This window comes from Cyphomyrmex costatus, unplaced genomic scaffold (assembly GCF_001594065.2).
Source record: "Cyphomyrmex costatus isolate MS0001 unplaced genomic scaffold, Ccosl1.0 scaffold127, whole genome shotgun sequence".
Classification (NCBI taxonomy): Eukaryota; Metazoa; Arthropoda; class Insecta; order Hymenoptera; family Formicidae; genus Cyphomyrmex; species Cyphomyrmex costatus.
In genome coordinates this window covers 457,010-474,781 of record NW_017275249.1, presented here as the reverse complement: position 1 = coordinate 474,781, position 17,772 = coordinate 457,010, and the positions used below count along the sequence as shown (strand labels likewise).

At 29.9% G+C, this 17,772-nt stretch overlaps 1 protein-coding gene across 1 annotated transcript in view; it reads right to left on the bottom strand.

Moving 5' to 3' along the window:
* Window positions 1–17,772, bottom strand: part of LOC108782427 (uncharacterized) — a 109,430-nt gene that overhangs the window by 7,234 nt on the left and 84,424 nt on the right. Inside the window, 3 exon segments of the mRNA XM_018550706.1 lie at window positions 492–685; window positions 6,995–7,199; window positions 13,966–14,346. Coding sequence (XP_018406208.1) covers window positions 492–685; window positions 6,995–7,199; window positions 13,966–14,346 — 780 coding nt within the window.

The following is a 17,772-nucleotide window of genomic DNA, read 5'->3' as shown; positions in this document are numbered from 1 at the left end:
CATAAATATACTACTTTATTTATTCCCTATTGGTGCTACCTAAGTATTTTTTGTTAAGAATTTTAAAGCATTAATTGTATTATTTGTATTTAAATTTAATTTTTATTAAAGTTTCTTAATCTTGTAATATTTTTATAAATTTTATATATTCTTAATATATTAATTTTTATATTTTCAATCTATTTATAATACTTACTTAATTGTTGTTTTTATTTTATGAAAGACATATTGCAACGTTTTTTTTACATAAAAGTTTTTATAGAAAATATTTAATAATGTTAATATAAGTTAAATAATAATAAAAATAAAAATTGTAATTGATTCTACTTTAATTTTTACGAATTTATTAATTTTTACAGTTTATAAATTTAAAGAAATTTGCGGGAATGGATGATAAATGTCGGACCAATCACAAACCGGAGAGAAGGTGGCCAGACTCTTATTAGAGAGTCACTAATATCAAGCAGCATATCGTCATGTTTTTGACATACTATGTCAAATATTTATTTTGACACTAAATGATACTAACGTTGCTATAAGACTGAAGAGATAAAGTTATCAAGAAGCTACTAGTAAATTTCACAGGAATCGTACTACGTATCATGATCATCAACAATCCTTTTTTTTCGTTGACCGACAGTATTGGCCAATTCATACGATATATAGCGTCTGCTATGCTTATACTCTATTAACATATTATAAAACAAGTTATTATTGCATAATAATATCAAATAATCTTAATGATATTATAATATTATAATACGCGTGTGCCCAAATATTATATAATTCACATGTAGAAAAAATGTATGTTCTTTTTTTATTGTACTCAAGTATAAAATAATTAAAATTTGTTGGACAAAAATTTGTTAGATTATTTTGCAAAACCTTATAAAAAAATTAAGTTGTTTAAAAATACCCGCCATTTTCCATTTATTCACTAAAGATAAGATACATCTAAAATAATAAACACGTTATAAATGGCCATAAAATTAAAAACAAAATTCTTAATAAGGGCATTGAACCACAATGCAAGTTGTTAAATGCAAAATTATTAAATTTAATTTTCAAATATATTAATAATAGTATACATAAAAATGAAAAGTTCAAGCCATGTTCAAAAAAGAATACTCAAAAATTTAAACCTTTTTATCTAATAATAATATATTACCATGAAAAGTAACTGATATATTATTAATAAAGGTACCAGTACAAAATGAACATACATAAAATGTATGCAACTTTCGGCCGATTTTTTAATTTCCTCCGCCTTCCGCTGTCCCCCACACCTCACCGCGCGCGGTCCAAATGCCGCACGATGTTTGAGCGATATATATACATACATATGCATATAAATCTTTACAGTATATTTAATTTCTTAAAATATAAAAATTACAAAAAATAGAGTATGATACATCATTTTATCCTTGTTATTCATCGAATATTAAAGAAAGATAAAATGATACATTGTGCGCATAATGCGTGAAACGGAACGCAGCCTATATACGTGTGAATTGTGAATACAATGTGAAAAAGGCGTTATGATTACGTAATTAAGGTGATGCTACATTCGCCTGTATTAACGATAAAACTAGCGTTTTTAATGTTTTCGTTCCTGTTTAATTTCTTCATAATAGTTTCGTAGAATAAAAATTCCTTTCCCACGATTTAAATACTTATGCTAAAATGCAGGGACCATAATCGTTATAATTTATATGCAATAAATTATACAATAACAATTATTTGTTGATAGTTATTCTCGTCCCTTCCCATAACGATTATCAAGCAATTTTTTGTTTTCTAGTCGGCGATAACGATTATCGGATGATTTTTAAATACCGATTGCCCCATAACGATTATGAGCTGATTTAACCGTTATCAGTCACCGATAACGATTATCAGCTGATTTGATCGATATCAGTCACCGATAACAATTATTAGATAGCGGATAGATCTATATGCATGTCTGATAACGATTGTATTTGTATTCTTACAGAGTCTACATTGTGATATTATTGCGGATTTTGATTAGTTGGTGATTTTGCTTAAATTTTGTTAATAGATATTTCGTTAATTTAAACTATTGTGTAATACCAGTTGTGCAATGGGTCGCAAATTGAATATATTCATAAGAGAGTTTTTCGTCGTAGACGGTAACAGCATGCTTGTCAGAATGAAAACTTTAAGAGAACTTTTTCAAGAGAACATTTAGTTATCTTTAAAATGATGTCTAAACGATATCTCATAATAATCATTTATTAGAGAATCTACCAAGAGAACTCTTTAAGATATCCGATATGAGAGATGTCTTGAAATTGTTATCTTTATGATGTCATGCTAAATGATATTAGTTTGTTTTCTCATAAAAGATATCAATATGTTGTATGATTTTTGACAGTTCAGAAACGAGACATAATTATGATATCTTTTATGAAAAATTCATTTGATGTTATTTATTAAGAAAGTTCTGTTTCAGAGATGCCAGAAGGTTTGTAGATTATCGCGCCAACGTTCTGTGAATTCATAATCTTGCCATTCACTTCATCAGCGCGAGGAGTGCAGTGATAGAGGAGAGGCCCCTATTATGAGATACCGAGTTCATTTTGTGTAATTACTAAATGTTTATTGGTAGAATTAAAAAAAAATAAATAGGTCATTTTGAAGAGAATTTAATAAGCTTTAAGATAGTGTTATGTAAAATTTAATTCAAATTTTATTTTATTTTTTAATTAAAGAAATGTAAAAAGTGAACAAATCGCAAAGTCGAAAAATTGTGCTCCTAGTATGAGATACCCCGAGAAATCGATAATAAAGCACAAAGTACATTAGTATTAGAATTTAAAAAACTTTATTTGATATTTCTAACATATCAACGAGTACAGCTTATGCGCGTAAATTGAGCATGTGATGCATTGTATTCAGGATTTGTCTTCAGTAGTAATTGGAATGAAGTATTGCAGAAACAGACCCTCAATGTTCATTCCGGTTATTCTTTTTATTATTGTACAATAACATTTATACTTTAACATCGATTTTCACTTGGGCACAGAAGTATAGATTATTTCATATTAGAAATATCCTGGGTATCTCATATTACGAGTATCACGTCTTACAGCTTTACGATCATCAAATCTAACTTCTTTAATTAAACAATTCAACATATTTCGTATTTTTCTATCAGTACGAACTTACTCTATTACTGCATGAAGAATTTATTGCCAAATAATTACTTATTAAATAATAAACAAAGATTAAAGGCTTATCTCAATGAAACTTGAAAACATTCAAACTCTAAAATTTTATTTTACAATTACTGTAGGCATGATCTAACAATGAATTTTCCACTAAATAGTTTTCAATCCAAGAGCAATAATTTCATGATAGAATCAACAGATAGCATTTATTAGTTTAGCAGAAACGCCGCTATCTCATGTTAAGCGCCTATCTCATAATAGGGGGCTTTCCTCTACTTATAGCAATTTCGGGTGGGATGCACTAGTGTACACTGGTGCATGTTAAGTCCGTGTACAATGTACATGTTCAATGTTCATGCATATGTTATATCCGTGTACTGCCCCGGTGGTAAATTAACAGTGTACAACGGTTTTAATATGCACCAGTGCACACTCATTTTCCCAGCCGAAATCGCTAATAGATACGTATCAGTGCATTCCTCGCCCTAATGAAGTGAACGGCAAGATTAATTAATTCAAACCTGCAAACATAACCTGTAAACTCTCTTTTTAAAGAAATTTATATATTAACATATAACAGATTTCTTTAAGACATCATAAATATGAATATATATGTTAATCATAAAGATGTCCAATTTAAAAAATCTTTTAAATATCATTTTTTGATTTTTGTGACATCTTTCTGTTCTCAAAAAACGACGCATTAGATAACATTCAGTTATCTTTATGTGATCTTTAAGAAGTTTCTCTAAGTTATCAGATTCAGAAATAAGACATCTTTTAGAAACCTTTTGGATAACATATTGTTATTTGAGAGTTAAGTGCAAGAACTGTGGTGGTAGTTATAATGCTCAATCGACCACGAACCTTAAAAGGCACCTTGTAAAGAAACATAGTGAAATGTATAAGTTTGAAAAACAAAACAGAGAAGAGGCCAGTGCAGAATGCAGTAGCACCAAAAAAAGAAAAACTGATGTTGTGAAAGTTCAGTTTGAGGTTTGCGAAGACACTTTTATTAAAAATTGCATCAATTTCGTTACAAAGAAAAATCTGCCTATTTCCTTCTTCGATTCTGAAGAATTTAAATATCTTACGGAAGCAACATTCAAAGCTCTGGACAAAGATCCAATTACATCGCACAATATAATGGATTACGTTGCTGAAAAATATAACAAACTAAAGCAGGAACTTATTCAGAAAATGCGCAATCGCATGCTATGTAAAAAAATTGATGCAGCAATGATATCGATCAAATCAGCTGATAATCGTTATCGATGACTGATATCGATCAAATTAGCTGATAATCGTTATTGATGACTGATAACGATTAAATCAGCTCATAATCGTTATGGGGCAATCGGTATTTAAAAATCATCCGATAATCGTTATCGCCGACTAGAAAACAAAAAATTACCTGATAATCGTTATGAACATCCTTTTTTGAAAAAAATCGAAAAATAAGGAGTCTAATCAAATTGTAATTGTTTAGTCAATGATTTTTTTAATCGAAAATCTGGAAATAATCTTTATTTTCGGTCCCTGCTAAAATGTATCTATGAAATTACAGATTTCTTTATCCATTTTTATCTTCAGCGTTGGTCGCCATGCTGAGATTAAATGGATAAAGAAATTTGATACTTTTTTCAACTTTGGACACAAAATACAATACACCAGGGCCAGGTACATTAACCTGAATATTTAAATAGTGGAGAAGAAATTTTTGTATCATATATAAATACCTTTTTTGTCATTCACAGATTCGAAAATCCTTTTACAGGATTAAAGTATACGCATCAATATGTGTCTGTGAGGTAGAATCTATATGTTAAAAACGATAAAAAATTTCAAAATTGAGTTCTTCTTTACCATATCTTTTAGTCTAATATCCAGAGTGTTCCAGAGCTGTCACGTCGTTGCATGTCATAATAACATTTGTTTCATATAAAAGCTGCGCAATCTGTACTTAAGAAATAGTAGTCCACAGACACGTAGTTTGCGCGAGAAAACAGTGTCGGTACTTAAAATTAGACTTACAATTAGACACTTTTTCGCTACGAATTTACGATACGAAAATTGGACAGATAATGCGACTGCCTGCATCACTGTCTGCATGAGATATTAATGTGGTAATATATGTAAATTTTGTCGATATGTTGTAAAACAGTAACATCTGGCGATTTCGTTAGAGTTCGAGCTTTGCTTTAGGATCTTAATTATTAATTTGGGTAAACCTTGACAAAAGGGGACCACCTTCTAATGACCTTGACCTTGACATATGTTGTCAAGATCATGACCCTATGACCTCCAATAAGTTTTAGCCGTCGCTCGCCCTTCGTTAAAAAGTTATTAATATCATAATTTTAAAATAAACGTTTCATTTTTGCTATACACGTATGATATCAAGTACTATTCTACACCTTTTCCCTGTTCAGAAACGTTAAACTTTCCACGCGAAGTTACTTTCACCCCCCTCCTCCCCCTGCTAAGGGGCATACGACTTCCATGAATAGTACTTATATATAGATAATATCATACATGTATTATATATCATATCTTAATTTTAAAACTATGATTGTTAATAACTTTTTAACGAAGGACGAGCGACGGCTAAAACCTATTGGAGATTACTCAGGATCATGACCTTGACAACATATGTCAAGGTCAAGGTCATCGGAGGGTGGTCCCCTTTTGTCAAGGTTTATCTTAATTTGTTTTAATTCGTGATAATACTGCTGTAGTTTATTAGAGTGCGTGTTTCAAGACCGACGATTGTTCGGCACGCAGTTTTGGGGGGGGGGGGGGCTACGTATATTAGTATATATACAAAATTCACGCGAAATTATATATAAGCAATTAAAAGATCCAAGCTAGACTGTATGTACATAGGCTTCGTATTCGTATTAGTTATGTTCCAATCAGACCTATCCCTAAAACTTTTATGTAACTAGAAATAAAGTAACGATAAAAGTAACTACTGAAATCGTTACCATTATCCCAAAAATGTAGCTGCGTTATCATGAACGTTACTCCGAAGAAAATGTAATATCGTTACCTATTCGTTACCGAAAAAAGTAACTTGTAACGGTATAAACGATGTTACAAATAACGCGTTACTTGCAAACTCTGCATTGAATAGTTAGAGTTATTTTTTATTAAAATTTTTTTATTGTTTTATTAGAAAGTTAATTATTACACTTATATCAGAAATATTATTTCGATATCACCTTGAATTTCTAATGGAAGACTGTTTTTGTTATGGTTACTGAAGTTATGTACCTATGGTTTTATTAATTCAGCATTGATTATATAAATTTTTCATCTTGTAAAATTTTTATGAAGAGGAAGAAATTGGCGTGGGAAAGGTAATCTGCAGAGTAAATAAATAAATTATTTCATCTAATAATGTTATAATATTTATATAAAATTTATTAATTATGCGCCGAATAATCTCTGAGCTTATTTAAAAAAAACTCTTTGATAAAAGAATTACTAATGACACGTATTTTTACTTAATAATTATCAACTCAATATGTATAAAAATCAACAAGATAACTCTAATAGCCTTAATCAAATAAATCGACGACATTAACGTACCGTAATTATATTAGTTGTTATATATTAACTTGTGTTCTTTTATTCTATACTGAAGATGGTCTGATTAAGACCGAAACGTTTATAAACTATATTTGAGAATTAAATTTAATAATTTCGCATTTGACAACTTGCGTTGTGGTTCAATGCCCTTATTAAGAATTTTTTAAATACATCTATTTCGTATGGATTATAGCGTACATGATAGTTACTTTAAGCATGACTTCGTTTCCGGACCAGCAGTAAACGAAGATTTGTACAAACATGCAAATGGTATATACTAATAAAGATGCAGCTGCAGACAGTTCCTTAATATGCATTGACAAGTAATACACACTTGTACATAATACCAGTATACTACTAAAGAATTGAACGAAGAGCACTTGGTTGAATATGATGTTTACCGTTTTAGCGTATCTGTAATGGTTTTATATTAATAATTTCAAATGTTTAAAACAATTACTATTTATATTTTGTAATATTTTTTTATTAACAATGGTATGTAAATAGCATGCATAATTTATTGGAACAAGAATTACTTGTTTCCTTAGATTGAATTTTTTTGGACAACTTACTACAAAGTGATAACACAGGGTATATCTTCGGCATTTCCGAATAATTTTTTTCAATTTACAGTATGTTCTATGAACTGAAATAAGAAAAAAAATGTTATAAATGTTATACATTAGTTCCTATTGTAAGAGCTAGACCGAGAAAAAAGTTAGGCGCTTCACCAGGCGCCGGGACTTGAACCGAGGCCTCAAGTTGTTCGTATTAGCAAGCAATCGTCTCGTCGTGGAGTCATACAGCCCAAAGACATGAACTTAGTTTATCTCTTACAATATAAAATGTTTTATAAGTTCTATTGCGAGATTTTTCGATTCTCGTAAAAAATGTGAAATTCAAAATTGCTTCGACATAAGATTTGTATTTGTATGGAACGGCAATACTATAAAATACAAAATTATTATAGAAAAAATTGTTTATACATGTTTTATATTTTTGTTATAATTTTCTAATGTAATATCTATTTTAGGACCTATGTTTATATAAAAGTTTTTTCTTATTTTAGGTTATAGAAAGTACTGTTGAAGTTTATACAAAAGATCCAGTATCACCCTGTATTAGCATCTTGAGAATGATCTGTATTCACTTTTGTGTAACAATTATCTGTTTATTGTTCCAAATAAGAGTAGTCGAATTATCTTTTAATTTTAAGCAATTTTCCATTATAAATAATAGCTATTTATACATATTATACATATGCTGTATACAATATATAGAGGTATCCCATACAGCACACCAACGTTGAATCAATCTCAGAACATTGAATTGCAACATTGCAGCAACATTGTGAAATATAGATTCAATATTGAACAGACATTGCAGAAACGTCTAATGTTTCTTAAATCTGTGTCTTACAGATATTACAATTCAACATTGATTCAACATTGATAGAATATTGATTTAATGGATATGTAATGTACATTTTATTGATTCAAAATTTATTCAACATCTATTCAACGTTTATTCAATGTAAATTATATATATATTATATAGTATGGAGTACAAGTAACATAGTCAATTTCAGAGTTAGGAAACGTTACTTTTTTTGTTGCTTTTCCGTTACTTTTTAAAATAAATATGACGTCGCAATTTTTTTTATATAATAACTAAGTTTTACTAAGTTGCAAAAGTCGACTTTGGTAAATATTCGGAAAAGGAGTGTCACTTCCAATGACTTCGATCTTGACATATGTTATCAAAAACATGCTCCTCAGTAATTTTGCCTTAATAATTAGAGGTGGCAGTTTGTTACATAGTTTTTAAGATATTTAAAGTTATAAAGTGTAGTTTTATACTAAATTTTATTAAAACGTTCCAAAAAGTCTTACTCCACGTTCCCATCTAGTACGCCAAAGGGCGTACGACTTTTTATGTAAAGCGTGTCTCACCCTACAATCCTTCCTGCCAAGGGACTTTTCACGTGAAGCGAACTCCCGACCTCCCCCCTGCTAAGGGGCATACAACTTTAATACAGGGGGAGACAAGATGCAATTAATTCTTTTGCACGGAAAGTCATACGCCTCTTGATAGGGAGAATGATGGGGTGAAACTTCCTTCGCGTGTAAAGTCGTGCGTCCTTTGATACAGAGGGAGATAAGATGGAAGTCGCTTCGCGTGGAAACTAAATATATTTTAAAGCAGAAAATTTCTATTTTGTGTAGTATAATATAATAAAAAAGAGACACCCCCCTCTTTTCACAATTATTTTGTTAATTATTTTTCAACGAATAGCGTCTGGCATCTAAAATTTACTGGATATCACTTAAAGTTATGATTTTCACAACATATGTCAAGGTCAAGGTCATTAGAAATAGTTCCTCTTTTCTGAATATTTACCTCGATTTTTCCGCAACCTTAAACAACCTTTAATTATAAGAAATTGCAACGTCATGTAAATTATAAAAAGTAATGAAAAATAACAAAAACGATAATACTCCCAATTCTATATTATACATGCTTGCGCGAGCGTATAAGAGTAATTCAAAATAACGTTTTGTCCTTAAAGGAACGTATTCTTGATCATACTCTGAGACGACTTTTCCTTTGGTAAAAGTTTGTCCAAAGCTTAGTTTTTAAACAATAAAGTGAACTAGCGTATTACAAGTCGAATACGAAAGGTAACCTGGAGTAGCGTACCTACTCACCGATGCATGCGGGGCCTTACACGCTCTTGTTAGAGCAACAGTCACGATAGTATCTAATAGCGTTTTTCACTGGCAGAGCTAGTGCGCACTCAGTGTACTTTATAATGCCTTTGTACACAAATCGACATAGAAATATATGTTTAATAAAAATAAAAAATGAATAAAACTGTAAAATCTTTAATATATTTTATTGTATTATTTGACAAAATACACAGTAGACATTTTATTAATTGAGATATCTCACTTTAACATCATATTAAAGTAGTGTATAACGACTTTTTTTAATGCGCACTAAGTACGTACTAGCCTTGCCAGTGAAAAACGCTATAAGTATTGCTAAGATAATGCATTTGATCTCTCTCTCTCTCTCTCTCTCTCTCTCTCTCTCTCTCTCTCTCTCTCTCTCCCCCCCCTCTCTCTCTTTCTCTCTCTCTCTCTGTTTTATTCCTATGCATTCATTCACTTAATCAGTGTGTTATCTATAACAATAATTATTACTAACTTTAACTTAATGATATCGAAGTATTTGTCATTTTACATTGTACAATTCTAGTAAAATCTAACTATTAAAGAATTTTTTGTATACAAAGAAAAAATCACACAAAATAATATCACGAAGTCGACATAAATATTTACAAATTACGTTTTAAGTAATAGATGTAACATAACACTTTTCTTGTAAAAAACGCAACTATACTTCTTGACACTGATAGTTAATAACATAGAATAAAAATCGAAGTCAATTACGAGTTAAAGATTATAAACTACATATTAAACACATATAGAGATTTGATAATTTCACCCTCCAACTTTTGGAAAAGGACAGATACACAATTTTACGTCGGATTATTGTCCAAAATAGAAATTTATTGCAATGACTTTGCGTGACAAATGTAACATTTTACGCAGAAATCAGATTATTTAAATATTATGATACAAATTAAATTATTACACGCATTCAGTACCGTATACGTAGATATGTAACTAAAGTATACTCGGACCCGGAGTTAGAAATAAACACTGAAACAAACTGTTAGACTGTGTTATTTTTAGAATAAATAACAGAATGAATAAATAAAACGGAATAAATACATATATGTCAATGATCTAATCTGATGCCATTCGGCAACTTGTACAAGAGATTAGAAAATGTAGTACAGCACTATATAGAAAGGAGCTTCTGTGGGCGGAGACCTGCGCGAAACGGACGAGTTTTCATCCTATGTGAGTTCTTTCTCTCGTTGAACAGAGTATAGTTCTAAAAATTGGAAAAAAGAAAATTAGAAGATAAACAATAAAGTAAACCGAGATTATGTGTGTGCGCGCGCGCACGGGTGAGAGAGAGTGAGAGAGAAAGAGAGTGAAAATTCGAATGTATTACTGTAGGCGTGTGTACTATTGTATGATTGTGTCTAAAGACCCATCTACATAAGTCGCAACACGCAGAACGCAGTTCGCAAGACTAGAAACTAACCTAACATATTTTATAGTTATAACACAGTATAACCAGTAACAACAGTAAGCGTCGGTACCTTTGATGTTGAGGTTTACGAAACACGTGACCTACAGCCATATCCTTAATTGGAAAAAGCGCCAAATTTCAAATAATAGATATCGTAAAATTAAAAATATTCAAAGTAAAATATTAATATTTTAAAAAATAACACACTACAAAAAATAATAAATATTTTTGAGATTTATTTGTTATTATATTTTATTAATTACTTATGTAACGTTATAAAATTATAAACAGTGTGATAAAACATACTTAAAAAATAAAATTTCATATAAAATAAATTGCGTATTTTATATACATATGTGATGAGTCAAAAAAATAAAAAATTCTCTTATTATTTACTTCAAAATATGGTCGTTCGGTAGTAACGCCTAATTTTTCCGACATTTTTAGAAAATTACTACTCATGTCGCTAATGAAAGCAATTACGTTTAATCCAATATCTTGTAATTTCACAATAGCTTCTAAAATAACTCTTCTTACATTATCAGCTTTAAATGTGGAATTGAGGGAAAAATAACCTAGCGGCTGTTTCCAAGATTGATATAAACCTCGTAACATAATAACAGCTACATTACACGCTGATAAAAAGGATTTGCCATGTCCATGATCTTCAAAAACCAACAACTTCATCAAGATGGATATTATAAGTAAGATTTGCTATTAAAGTAGCTTCATCCATACACATAATACAGAGTTTATCAACGTTATTAAAATTATATACTTTACTTTTTAAAACATGAAAAATATATAATCGTGTAATCCTGGTAAAATTTTTAAATTTTCTATTGAACGTTGAAGTGTTCTTGAGGTAGGTAAGTAAAAAGTATATATTGCTTAATAATTTATAACTTTTTGGTGAAGAAAAGTAAAGTTGTAAACAAAATTGTTTAAATTCCTTACAATACTTTTACCTTTTTTAGATTGTTTATGAAGTTGTGCTTGAATTTTGACAAAATAAGTAGCTATTTGTGACGGAAGAAATTTATCGCAATGCGAATTCCAATCTTCAAATGTAATTTTTTTTGTTTTAGTTTCATAAAATGCAATCTTTTTTTCTAGTCTGTTTATTTTCTTCTGAAGATAAATGTTTTTGCATCTTAACTTTTTTTTTCTTGGAATATTATAGGATAATTTTGATTCGGTTTGCGCAAACTTAGTCTCCATAACTATACCCATAATTTCGATATCCTAAAGTTAAACATTTTTTATTTTATCTTCTAGAAGTAATAAAAATTATAAAAAAATTAAAGAATTAAAAAATTAAATAAAAAAGTGAATATTTTTATTACTTACCTTTGTCAATATTAATCATTTCTTTTCCTAAATATTTATGTGTTTTAGATGTACTTGGCTCATTTACATTTATTGCATTTATATTTATTTCTGGTAATTCCATAGTAAAACATTAACATCAGCTGAAGTTTATTTTATTTGAAGAATCAGTTTCAATAATTTTTATATTTAATAAAACAATAGAACAGGTTAAAACAGAAAAAAGCATTAAAAGTTCATTACATAATTAGTAAAACTATTAATATGTTAATAATAGAAATAGTCAATGTGAATTAGTTATATTTATATTTCAATTGAATTTGATAATAAAAATGAAACTTATTAAGAAGTGTATAATATAAATATAAAATTACAATTCAGAAATAAAGTTAAAATAAATATTTCATTAATAACATTTATCATTTTAAATATGAAAATTTATTAATAAAAGTATGTAATAAAGTACTCTATAAATTTAGTATAGATTTAAACAAAACAGAATATATAATTTTTACCTTTCACATTTACTGATAAGAATTCCACATTTACTGACAAATTTATTGTTGGAATTGCATGTGATTGAAGCCTATTTTCTTAAATTATTTAAAAACATTGATGGTGTGAAATGTTCATTACAAATTCTATAATTATTATTTAACTTTTCTAAAGTTGTTTCTATACATCTATTACAAAATTGCAACCATAATTTAGCTCTAAAGGGAAAACGTATCCAAATTACTATTTTTTTAACATATGTGCGAGTGTATGTGTGTGTGTGTTGTGTGTGTGTGTGTGATTGGTAAATTTTACCTTTCGAGATCTTTTGGAAATCTAAAAAAACTAACTCCCTTAGTACCTGTCACATTTTTACAATCTTTCACAGCGCAACTATATCCACCCATTTTAATATTTCTCTTTTATTATTTTTGTGTTTTATAATGCCTACGCAGAACTGGCTCTTTGCGCCCTTCCCAATTATAAAACAAAAACGGTGAAATATAGAAAGGATACCTTTATATTCCTTTTCTACTTTTTTATTATATAATAATATTGTAGGTTACTTTGACCTTATTGAACGTTATGATTCGTAATTGGCGAACAAGCCGCCAAGCCGCCATATCGTCAGTTGGATTTCTTGCACATGCGCATTGAAATTTTATACCCTGGAATTTTAACTACTGTCGTTACTGGTTATACTGTGGTTATAATAGGTTGTAGGACGCAGAACGCAGGACGCAGGAAGTTGGGTGAATTTCAACTTTTGTATCCTGCGTCCTGCGTCCTTCATATTTCTGTCTGCAACCTATCACTGATCACAATCTGAAATACGTTTCACTCGCGACCTGCGATCTGCGTTCTGCGTCTCATGTAGAATGGCCTTATCGCAGGCGCGAGCGCATAAAACCTCGCATACATCGGTAAGCGAGCCATCTCTGCTTATTTTTCGTACTCGACTTGTAATACAACTATTTCTCTTTATATATAATAATTCAAAAACTTCGGACAATTTTTACCAAAGGAAAAGTCGTCTCAGAATATGGTCAGGAATTTGTCTCTTTTAGAACAATAAAAGGTTATTTTGAATCACTCTGTATAATAATATTAATAATAATATACATTGTACTTATATAAAGAGCAAATTAAATATATGCATAAAGACGAATTCTTATACATAACTTACTTATAAATGCTGAGATGATGACGTATACACTCCGATATTCCTGTTTTGTCTTCATTCGACAAAGGGCGTGCATGTCCTAGATATTTAACTGTCTTTTTAATTATAAATTTATGAAGACGATTTTTTAAAATTTCAAACTGAGCGCACGTTTGTAAAATCAATCCGAAGACTAAGGTTTCTGTGCCAACATTTATCATTGTGGCAAAAATTATAGTTAAAATCTGATGAATTGATATAATCCAAAATATCGTAGATACATTGTAATTGCATGGCAGCCATATTCGATAAGGCAAATGACCTTGCATAATGTTTAATACTGATCCTATTGTAGTGCCTGTAACGGAACTTGTTGCTAAAAGTGAGTATTTTATCGAACATGATCTGCAAACGTAGAACCAACGTGAAATTTTATATATTTTTATCACCATTTATGAGTACCTATATACTATTTATACTTTTAAAGAAAGTATGACCGTAAAATCGGTGTTTTTTCCACCCGTGTTTAATTTCACGGTTTTAGGACTGAATTGTGTGCCTAATAATATTTTACATTATTAATGAAAAAATAACAAATTTTTCTTTTAGAATTGATTTATAATTGACAGATATAGGGAGACTAAGTTTATTCTACGTTGAATTGATGATTTCGACATCGATTCGGCACCACTGATCTCTATTATACACTGGATAGGATATAGGATACCATTCCCTGTATAAAATTGTGTGACGGTTGGGTGACCGCCATTTTGAGAAAACTTGGTAAAATCTGGCAAACAACCAATCAGAGTCAACCCGCGGCGGTGTTGAGATTCAAACGTACAAATACCGCATTTGAACTTTACATCGTCACTGGAGCATAGTTGAATGATAAGAAATCGTCATTTTCTCTTGAAATAACATTAAATATCATTCTTTAACTAAATGATAATAAAAAACATTTCATCGTAATTAATATTTTGTAGCCTCTGAAATAAGGAACAACAATAAATCAGAACAAACTTAAGAGACAAACAGCTTACAATTATTTATTATGCAAATACGTTTTAATTAACGTTTAATGGTGGTCAATTAGTTTTGTGATCTATTCAAACAAATTGAGTTAGAAGTTGAATTTTATTGTTTTGTTTATGCAAACTTTAATAGTTACAAGTTGCGCAAAATATGTCAGCAGACGTTGTTAGCAGTTTAGCAGCAGTTTGCTAACAATATCTGATAATACATGTCTACAATTTGTTGCCAATCTGCAATCAAAAATTTTCAACAGGCTCTGCACCTAGTCTGTTTTCGCAGCCTTTACTATCAAGACCTTCACATCTTGATAACATATGTCCCCAGAAAATAAAATGTTAGCAGAATGTCGTTAACGACATTAATAATGTCGTTAACGACATTCCTTAATAAAGTTAACTTATTTTTTCCTTAATAAAATTGAAGTTAAAAATGTAAATCATTCAATTTTTCATTTTATTTTGTTGTACCATCTTAATTTTGCAACTAAATTATTTTAAATTTACTCCATTTAGCCATATAAGAAACTAGCTCCCGGCTGTTTATTTGAGTATTGGATAAAAACAGAGTGTTTTTTGTAAAAACACAGCGCCATAACTCACTTCACTAATTGCTTTTACTTTTATTATAAATTTCGTTACAAAATTTGTACGTAACCTATCGAAAATTTTTAATGTATTTGGCAGGCCGACCGAGTATCCGGAGACGTCCGATTATATCCGACTGAACACGAGTGACCAATATCGTGATTGGCTGTTTGCAAATGCATACCAGCCCCCTCCAAACAAAATCACAGATTTTTCCACCTATATCCTATCCAGTGTATAATAGAGATCAGTGTTCGGCACACAGACTTCTATATATTACACTAGACTGCTAACTTCGTCCCTTTAAATGTTGCCAATAAGTATATACAACTTTTCGTACATGCGCAGAATAACGCCCGCGCATGCGCAGGATATATCTTATGTGCTCGTATATACAATATGTTTGTGCTTGTCAAAAGGTTATATATAAGAGAGATAAAAGTTTTAAGAATATTATATTAAGAATAATATTTCCTTCGCCTTTATTTCCACAATTAAGTACTACTTTATAATGTCTCGGCATTTTAAAAATAATTATTATCGCAAGATGTATTGATATGCTGGATTCACACTGCATCCAATTTTCGTCGTACGACGACTCTGCAACCAATCGGGAAACAAAATTTTGCTTCGTATCGATGATACGATTTTTCTGATAGGTTGCAGAGTCGTCGTACGACGAAAATCGGATGCAGTGTGAATCCAGCAATATATGATACATTAATCTAATAGGGGTTAGCTGCAGTCTAGTGTAATATATAGAAGTCTGTGATTCGGCATCGATTCGGCGTTGAATTGGCGATCGCTTCTCACTGGAATGGTTTTCTATAGTTTGGTATAGAGAAATCTCGCTTTGATATACGTGTGTATTATACATATAGCTTATTAGGTTTTACTGATTGCAAAATTACTGATAACAAATTTAAAATTAGATTTTTTAAATTCAATCTGGTCGATTTAATATATTTATTTTGAAACAATACAAAAAATTAAGTAAATACAAAGGCTATTAAGAGTCAACGCTGTTAGTAGTGCGCAAAATATACAATCTTAAAATCTATGACATAGATATCATGTCGAACGTTTCGATCCTTAGTTTCGGATCATCATCAGCGACAAATACAATATAAAATTAAAAATTACTCAGAGTTGCAAACAATGATGTTGTCCCGCAGTATGTAATATACAACCAATCTGAGGTAATCTATCACTTCTTCAGGTGAAAGTATGTACAATTAGTTCGAATAATTGAGTATGTCTGTGAATTATATAATACATCAAGAATTAAAATTTATTAATAAAATTTTGATAAAACAGTAAAAATTAAATACTCAATAAGCTTACCTCAAGTTGGTCGACAAAAGACATAATATCAATTATATCACAGAAATCGCATTTATCAAATTTCATCGTCAATATGTCTGTATATGACGATGTTCAACGATATAATGAAGACCGTTATTACAAATCAACAGACCACAAACAAGTTAGGTCAAATTAATGTCATTGGTTGATAAGGCGTTTTTACTTTCGCATCCAAACTTTCATGAAAAAAATTTAAAATTCATAATTGATATCTTGTTATTTAATGACTATCCTTTGGACTTCATTTTTGAAAATGTCAGTAAAAGAATTAAATCAATTATAAATAAGCCGTCACAACTTAATTCTAATGACAATAACATAATAAGAAAAAATATAAATTGGTTAATTATACCTTACATAAAAGGATTTTCGGAAAGATTCAATAACATTGTTAATGGACTCAATCACAAAATTTCTTTCTTTAGTATTAATAAATTGAATGATTATATTAAGGTACAAAAAGATTCTATTCCACACGATACAAAAATTAATGTAATCTATAAAATAAAATGCAATGATTGTGATGCAACCTATGTTGGACAAACTAAGAGAAAATTGATAACAAGAGTTAACGAACATCGTAATCATATACGGAGGAATACTTCTTCCAAATCTGTTATCACGGATCATAGGTTGGATCATAATCATGAATTTAACTGGAATAATGTAAATATTTTGGACTGCGAAAGTTTTCATCATAAACGATTAATATCAGAAATGCTTTACATTAAGACACAAAGTAATGGTCTTAATTTAAAAACAGATACCGATGGTCTTGATCGCTCATACGCTGATATTTTAGACAAACTAATAAACATTAATTTGACCTAACTTGTTTGTGGTCTGT